Raw genomic sequence first — 9023 nt, 5'->3', positions numbered from 1 at the left:
TTTATATATATCCATATCATTAATTGCACCTAATAATAATTATATAAGTATCTTAAACTTTGGGAGAGATGTTGTGACTAATGTTATATTTGGTGGCGAATATATGAAGGATTATGCCTCGTGACTACCACATGAGGTGGGCCCAAGCCCTTGATTATATATGCTCGCACGTTTGTAATAAATATACTTTTTCTTGCTGGTCTATATATGTGATGTGAGTCTTAATAGTCATCACTTGCTTCATTTATATCGTAACCAGCCTCATCACTTATTGGTTGGAACATGTTTAATAGATTTTGATACTTTCATTGCTCTGGGTTTTTAGCATACAAATAAATTTTGTCATAAAAAGCAAATGCTAAATCATATGCATTTATGTGTTTGTTTTTCCCGATCCTGATGGTCCACAGATAAGCATCCTAAAGCATTTATTTGGCATAAAATCATACAACTGTTTATAATTACTGACATTGTCATCAGCAGAATCGTAATTTTGTATTCTCATTTATATCATATGGGTATATTATTTGGTAACATGATGTTAAACACCATGTACAACATAGTGTTGAACACTGTGTAAAAGGCTATCTTGTATATACAATTTTCCATTTTTATGTAACCAAATAATATAACAAATGAGTTTACTAAAATGGCAAGAACTTGCAAAAAGTAAATCTGAATTAGAGATAAAGTTAATACTTAATGAAACGCAATCATACAACACGATTTGGGTCAAAAAACAACCCAAGCATCTTTTGCCAAGGTGTTTAAACCGATAACCAAAAAACTAGATGATGTTATCACCAGTAATTTATTAATGCCTGTAATAAAACGACAACCATTGAAAAAAGGTGAGGTTTCTAATTATGGCCTCGATATTGAGGATAAGGTTCCAGACATGAATCTCGGTGATTTATTTGAGGAACCAGTGTTACGACAACAAGAAAAACAACTTGTACCAAAACCACCAACTTATGAAGAATCATTGCAGGATATATTGTCAGGTAATAAAGAAACTTATGTTGATCCTCAATACTTTCCTCAAGAACCACAGGCGTTGCCTCCAGAATATGATGATGATAATGAAGTTGCATACGCATTAGACGATGAAGACATGGATAATGAGATATTAAATGATATTGGTCTTTAGAATTATGATTCTGTTGACAAGGTATTAAATCAACCAGAAATGACTCAACAAAAAAGAAGATTATATCTTAATAAGATTATCAATGAGGCTAAAACAAAAAGAAATCAATTAAAAGGTTATAAGGCTGCTATAACTAAACAATTCAAAAGTAGTTCCATTTCTGAAGTTGCAAGACAAATGGAAAATAAGAGAATTGACAATGCCAGAGTTACATAGAATGCAATAAAAGGATCTGGAATTCGAAGAGGTGGAAATGTTATTTTTTTTAATGATCCAAAACAGCTTCTCAAAAAAGTGGAATTGATTGTTAGAGAAATTTTTGCTGGAAATACAAGCATTGATATCCGTAATATGGGTGTTTCTATATTAGACACATTGCTAAAAGCGTCAACAATCAATAGATCTCAACATAACATACTCTACAAAAAGTATTTCAAAAGTTCGTATGACGATATTGTATATATATGGATAGAGAAATCGCATTATCAAGCTACTCAGTAAAATCGATACCTGGTAACCGAGCTGAAGATTTTGTTACATAATTTACTAAACCACTTGTTTTAGATAATAATGTAAACATGTTATTGGTTTGAACAGAATTATTAATATGTCTTTCACTTGGTTTAATTTAAATCAATCTTATAAAAATCAAACAATATATAGCAAACAAAAATTTTAGTTTCTAAAGAAACTGTGGTGCTGCGTCGGTAAGAAAAATTAGCAAATGAATTGCATAAACCCATCAAAATAAAATTCACTCGGCGGCGTGTTATTGTAAATCATATCGACGAAATATGGGGTGCAGATTTAGTTGAAATGCAACAATTCAGCACATGGAATAAAGGCTACTAGTATCTTCCTATGGTGATCACGAGGAGCCACAGCAAGCAAAATTTTGGACCGGGCGCTTAATTAGATTACTCCTTTGACACTAGATTTGGCTGAAAGGGCGGTTACACTTCAGAAGAAACCGCCGGAGAAGTTTTGATTGGATGGGGTCGCCTTCCTCGTCGGTTTGTGTCGCGATGGATTGAGACATGATGTGATTCGATGGAGGAGGTCCCTCGTTTTTTATACAAAGAGGCACAGGGTGACCTCGTGACGGATGGGCACGAGGGAGACACGTGCTACGGTCTATAAAGGGAAACCTCGTTCCGAGCCAGGACCATATTGACACCATGAGTACGTCCTGGCAATACGGAGGTGTATCGCTCGCTGGTTATCCTGCACCCAAGAAACCGACCAAACGAGGCAAGAAGAAGGACGATGTCGCTCGTGAGGCAGCCCAACCGCCTGCCAAGATTTACAAGGAAGCTTGCGAAAAAGCGGCCGCCAAACGAAAGGACGAGATCAAAAAGGACGAAGAATTGAACCAAGCAGCCCGTGAGTTGGATGCCCTGCTCGCTTCCGTGCCGCCCGAGTTGCCTTCGTACGAACAGATGATGGCCACCATGCCCCTCGAGCAGATACCACCTCAAGGACCTGTGAAGTTAGCCGAAGGGACCGTGCACCAGCATGATGTGAGTGTGCCATTGGAACCCGCGACTGCCACCATCCCCTGGCTGGCTCCTGAACCAGCAGCACCACCACCGGTGGTGTCGCCATCCTCGTCCCGATCGTCGCCTCCTTTGATTCAGCCCTCGGGCGATGTGCTGTGCCCGTTTCATGCGACCCCATTGACAGGAGGATTGTCCAAGAATGGAACCCCGTACATGTACTGCCGAGATCACGATGAGGTGTGTCCTTTGTTTGTGATGGGCGCCGATCGAGTGCAGACCTGCATCGATACTATCAAGACCCAGCTTCATGCGGATGTACGACGAGGACCCTGGTATTGTTACCATCAGGAGAAGGCGCGTTTGTCGCAGACGGTCAACCCAGAGTCGCCTAACAAGGGTCGTTTCTTCCTAGCCTGTCGACAACAAGAGTCGTGTAGATTTTTCCAGTGGGTGGACCTGGCCTGGGGTAAGACGATCCTCAAGAGGCGTGCCGAGGGATACGATCATGAGACAGCCCCACATCAAGATCGACCAACGGAGATATCGATTCTGGAGTGTATAAAAGTGAACAAGTAGGAATAAAAGTGTAGTTGTAATGATGATGATGTCGTGTGCTGAATTGGGTCGTCGGGTCTTGAGGGTGGGTCTCGAACAAGTCGTGCGTCTCCCTTATCGCGAGTACGGACTCCGTTGGTCGATCTTGATATGGGTCTGTCTGGAACTGGTGACCTGTCTCGGTGGAGATGACCAATGGGATGGGTTTCCCACCCAAGAACCCGTCAATGCTGTCGCCGAGTTCGCGGCTCTGAAACACGAGAGTTTCCGACTATAAATGGTCTCATTTTGTCGTGTATCTGACCTGGTTGACATGAACCCTCGAACCCGAGAGAGCGTACTTTACGTGGCAGACGCTGGAACAACGGTACCTGAAAGACCTGCCTAGTCTCTTGGAATTGACAGTCTGACTACTCCTCACCAAGACATGCCAAAACACAAACGGCAGAACCGTCGTCCCGCATTCGGTGTCACCGCCTACACGGATCCCGGAACCCCCGGTGCCTTAGGTGGCAAGGCCCGATATGCCAAGGCGCAAGGTTTGATGTTGAAAGAAGCCCGAGACGAATTTCAAGGGGAATTGGCCTATACGTTGCATCGTCTGGTCCGTCGACGTTTCCAGACGTCACCCGTCTTAGTGTTTCACAAGGACGATCAATGGCAAGCCGATCTGGTGGAGATACAACCTCTCAAGAAATGGAATGGAGGAAACCAATACCTCTTGACTGTGATCGACGTGTTGTCCAAGTACGCGTGGGCCGTCCCCGTCAAGAACAAGACCGGCGTAGCGGTGACGGATGCCTTGGACAAGATTCTGCAACAAAGTGGACGCAAACCGTTCCGTTTACAGACTTATGCAGGAAAAGATTTCTACAATGCCTCGTTCAAACGTCTCATGGAAAAAAGAAGGCATTCATCATTTTTCGACGCACTGGGATGCCAAAGCCTCCATCGTCGAACGTTTTAATCGCACGTTAAAGCAACGCATGTATCGTTATTTCACGGCGCGTAATACGCGAGCGTATCTGAACGTCTTGCCCCAACTCCTCGATGGCTACAATGGGAGTCGGCACTGGGGTATTGGAATGGCCCCACGCGACGTGACGGATAAGAACGAGTCGGCCGTGTGGTCCAAGTTGTACGGCAAACACTTGAAGTGGCGTCCTCGTCCGAAACTCAAGGTGGGCGATCACGTCCGACTAAGCAAGAAACATCGTCCGTTCAAGAAAGGCTATCTGCCTGGATGGACCGAAGACGTGTTTGTCGTACAACGCGTGGTGCCCGGACCCGTCGTCACATATAAATTGAAAGAATGGGATGGAACCCCTCTAGAAGGTAGCTTGTATGAAGAAGACGTTCAGAAAGTGACCGTCCCCAACGAAGCCTTGTTCCGCGTCGAAAAGCCCCTACAACGACGCGGTCGGATGGCCAAAGTCCGTTGGTTGGGTTGGCCTAAGAAATACGATAGTTGGGTTCCTCGTTCAGCGTTGAGACATGTATAAAAATAAGAGGAAAGATACAATAAAGATATCATCATGTCTCGTTACGTGACGTTGTCGAGTCATGTTCAAAAATCCGAGTTTCCCGACAATGGTCCTTCGGAGTTTAAAGTCCGGCTGCCTAGCGATCATGTCTGGCACAAAGACGATCATTGGGAAGTGGGATTGAGTGGTGTCTCTTTCCCTATCATTCCACCACCACCGCCTGTACACCCCGAAAAGATCATGGTCCATGAGGCGCACCATGGCGTGGGCCATCCAGAAACATGGAATGAGGAAGGATACCTGTGCACGTTTTACTACACCACCACGAAGATGGTCAATAACAGCCTACAGATCGCGCGCAATGTACGGGGTGTCGTGCTCTTGCCGGAGATCACCCCCTCGAAGACGGGCGTCGAGTTTGTCAAGAAGATCCTGCATCGAATGGAACAGAAGATCTCGGACGATTTGCGAACGGGGGAACACCTACACTTTCAGTACGTCGACACAAGTCAGACCCCCCCAAAGACGAGGACAGACAAAACTGTGGTGACGTTTGCATGGGAGGGAGACAATTTGATCTTAGACAATACGGAGGTGTTTAAGAGCGGGATCATGTGGAAATATTTTGGATGGGTCTACGAATTGGCTCTCAATATGGGATGGTTGACCGTGACGGTGGCCGGTCAACCTTTTCAGCCAGGTCACCAGGTCCCAATCTACTCATGGTACCCTTCGATCAAAAGGCCCCGCATCCGAATTATGGCCACGAAAGGTTCGGCGACGGATCGGTCTTTCCAAGTTTTCCCAACGATTTTTCCGACGGTCCTGTGCAAGTCGTCTCCGAAGGTCAGGGATGGACGAGTCTCTATCAGGGAGCGCACTTCATGGTGATGGCCAAAGCCTTCAATTGGCACTTTGTGCGTCTGAATGAAGCCTTTGCCAAATTCAAGGACACTCCATTGGCAGTGCAGACGGTCGAACGTCCCCTCTTCGTCTACGTCAATTTAGTGGAAAGTCAATGGTTGAAGGAGTCGTACAACGAAGTGCTGCGCACGGTCCCCTATAAAAGTGGAGGCGCCTGATGGGAACCACAACAGGTGCACTACCATCGCCTGCGTGGATCCAAGATCGAAACGATCCACATGCATGTGAACGAAGTCGACGGCCGTCCCATAGCCTTTCCTAAGGACAAAACGACCACCCTCTGTCTCCATTTTCGTCGTCATCATGAATCGTGTCGTCCTTCTCAGCGATCCTTCGAAAGAGTTTTCGGATATTACGACCAGTGCGTTCAAGGCGCGTCTCCCTCAGGAAGTCACTTTTGAGGGTGACTGAGAGGTCGGACTGACGTCCATCTCCATGCCGGATCGTGGCCTGGATCTCAAGACACTAAGAGCAACATAGGGACGGTCAAGTATCAGCTATTGAATACACAAACGAATAGCCGCACGACCCGTACAGAGAATGTGTCGTGCGAGACACTCTTGGAGAGAAAAGACATAGGGGTTCTCGGAAGTCACGGTTCCCACAATGTGGTGGAGTTTTGCGTGGATGAAATCATGGCCTATCGTATGGGATGGTTAAAAAAGTCGAGTGATGGCATGTATGCATTGGGTCCGAATCTCAGATTCAGTCTCCATGACAAAAGCGCGGGGGACGTATTTGACTCGTAAATTCGGGATCGCTCGTCCTGACTGTTACGATGGAGTGGCGATTTACCAATTTGTCCAAAGCGTTTCAGACTGCCGTGAGCCATGCCTCACGAACGTTACTGGTCTACTCGGATGTCGTGAGTAGCAATGTCATGGGAGATTCCGAACACCCGCTGTTACGAGAAGTCTACTATTTCCGTCGAGGGCGAGGCAACGTGTATTTTGAACCTGTCCATATTCATTAGATGCCCATGCGACGTCGTTATTTGGATGTCATTGAAGTCAGTGTGGGTGAGAGTGATGGACGGTTGGTCGTGTTTGGAGAAGGCACGGAGACTATCGTCACCTTTCAGTTCCGGAGACGACCGGACCAATACGTATAAAACGAAGAAACACCGTCGGGAGACCATTGTCATTCTCATCATGCGCTGGGGTAGTTCAACACGGCATCATCCTCCGTACCTTCGTGGAGGGGGTGCCACCAAAGATTTGATTAAGATTGCGTCGCCCATGTTGTTGAATGCCATGCAATCGGGACTTCAAGCTGCCGCCAGTGGTCGTTCGTTCAGTGACGTAGGAGGTGTGGTGGGACAATCGTTAAAACTCCGTTTGAAACGAAAAGCGGGAGCGTTGGTGAAAGCCGGTCTCAAAGTCGGTGGACGGCAGGCCTATAAAAAAGCCAAACGAAGCGTGACGTCCATCTTTCGACAATGAACCTCCGACCGATGGTCATGCATTCGCGGTTGCATCGACAACGCGCCTACCGTCGACGTCAGTCCACCACCACCGGCGGTATAAAAGGAAGGATACCCGTTAAGTATGGTGGTTGGTTGATCCCTCACGTACCAAGACGACGACGATCTCGACGTAGCAGAAGAAGACAACCTTGAGTCTGGAATTATTTACCGTCCCTTCGACGGACATCACCGTCGATTCGTACCGGATGGTGCCGTACAGTCAAGCCATGACGGGCATCGTTCCGATCACCTTTACCATTCCAGGTTTGGACGAATTCGTCGATTTGGGACGCAGTTATTTCGAAATCGAACTGAAATTGAATTCTCCGTCGACCAATGGGATCGTAGCCGACACCAATGCGGCCTCCAATGCTAACAACACCAAGTTTCTGTACGTCACCAACAATCTAGCCCTCGGTCTCTTCAAGCAGGTCAATCTATGCCAGGGTGGCGTGTTGATGAGTGAACAGACGGATACGTACATGTACAAGGCGTTTATTGAAACAGTGTTGAATTACAGTCGAGACGAAGGAAGCACCCTGTTGGCCCCTGCAGGTTGGGTGAATTACATGAACGTGATTGAACAATTGGAGGCGTCGGATGCCAACAACGACATTTCCACGACAGCAGGATGGGCGCACAATAATACGAATGCTTTGAAGACGACCACCAAACTCTTTTACGGGAACAACAAAGCCACCATGATCATGAATCCTCATTTGGCAGCCATGCGAACGGGACGTTTGCTGATCCCTCGTGTGGAAATGGTGGTGGAACTCGTTTGCAATACACCGGACTTTTTTCTGTTTGGGACCAAGACCAGCGGCATGGGGGTCAAGAAGTATGTCACGTTGGGTCGAGAGGATATCAAAGTCACCTTTCATCTGTGCCGCATCGACCTGAACGTCAGTGTGTACAACGAACTGACAGCCAAGATCGATGTGAAACGTCAATGGGCCAATTATCCGACCGTACGAAGTCAAATCCGAACCTTTTCGTTCGATGGCAAGACCACCTTGTGGACGGAAGACCAGTTGTTTACAGGACGTCTTCCCGACCGTGTGGTCATCGGGCTGTTGGATAGTAAAGCGTTTAATGGGGATTTGGAATATTATCCGTATGCCTTCCAAGATTTTGGAGTGACGAGTGTCCGTCAACTGGTGGGTGGGGAAGAATATCCCTATCCGACGTTGGAATTGAATGGCACGAATACACGGAAAGACTGGCTGGGCTATCAACGTCTCTTGGAAACCAGTGGTTCCATGCAGCATCATTGCCCTCACATGATTCAACCAGGGGATTGGGGATTCGGCAAGAATTGTACCTTCAATCGGCGTCAAAATTGTTGAGACACTCTTATCTCAGTAGAGTCGATTTCAAGCTCGGTGCGAAAATGACCCCCTCCCCCACACCCCCAGGACAATGTTGTGTTTTTCTGTTTTCTACGAGCCTTGTCGACAGCGCTACAACATTGATTAAGGTGGGGGAGGGAGGGGTTTTCTTTGCAAACAATGAATGTTTCGTTGCCAGTGTGCTCTGTTGGCAACTGTCTCAACTAATTTTGTCGCCGATTGTTGCTCACCTTCAACAATGTACCCAATGGCGATACCGATTCGCCGTATCATCGAAATCCCAAACAAAAAGGCAAGCTGCGTCTGGAAATCCGATTTAATGCGGCTCCCAATAAGAACATCACCATCTTGGTGTTTGGCGAGTTCGAAGACAGCTTCCAAGCAGGCACGAACGGAGCCATCAGTTATCAAAAGCACGAGTGAACTGTGACAGAAAAGAAGATGGAATTTGTGCCCTTGAGTGACGTGACCTTACGCCATTTGGCTTTGGACTATCCGATCCTGAAACGCGTCTTTCACGGCGTCCATCCCTCAGACGGACTCCCATCGCGTCCCACCCGTACGACGCGGGCCGCGTACATCGTCAATACGGAT

General features: G+C 46.8%; 2 protein-coding genes across 2 annotated transcripts; both read left to right on the top strand.

The window, feature by feature from the left end:
* Positions 1-4190: 4190 nt before the first annotated feature.
* Positions 4191-4706, top strand: LOC138054419 (uncharacterized). The gene has a single exon (XM_068900860.1). It carries the CDS (start codon positions 4191-4193, stop codon positions 4704-4706), a length of 516 nt encoding a protein of 171 aa, XP_068756961.1.
* Positions 4707-7283: 2577 nt separating this feature from the next.
* On the top strand, positions 7284-8426 carry LOC138054417 (uncharacterized protein F54H12.2-like). Its single transcript, XM_068900859.1, has one exon. It carries the CDS (start codon positions 7284-7286, stop codon positions 8424-8426), a length of 1143 nt encoding a protein of 380 aa, XP_068756960.1.
* The last annotated feature ends 597 nt before the right edge of the window (positions 8427-9023 follow it).

The sequence above is a fragment of the Montipora capricornis genome, chromosome 6 (assembly GCF_036669925.1).
Source record: "Montipora capricornis isolate CH-2021 chromosome 6, ASM3666992v2, whole genome shotgun sequence".
Lineage (NCBI taxonomy): Eukaryota > Metazoa > Cnidaria > Anthozoa > Scleractinia > Acroporidae > Montipora > Montipora capricornis.
This window is presented reverse-complemented; position numbering and strand designations above follow the sequence as displayed.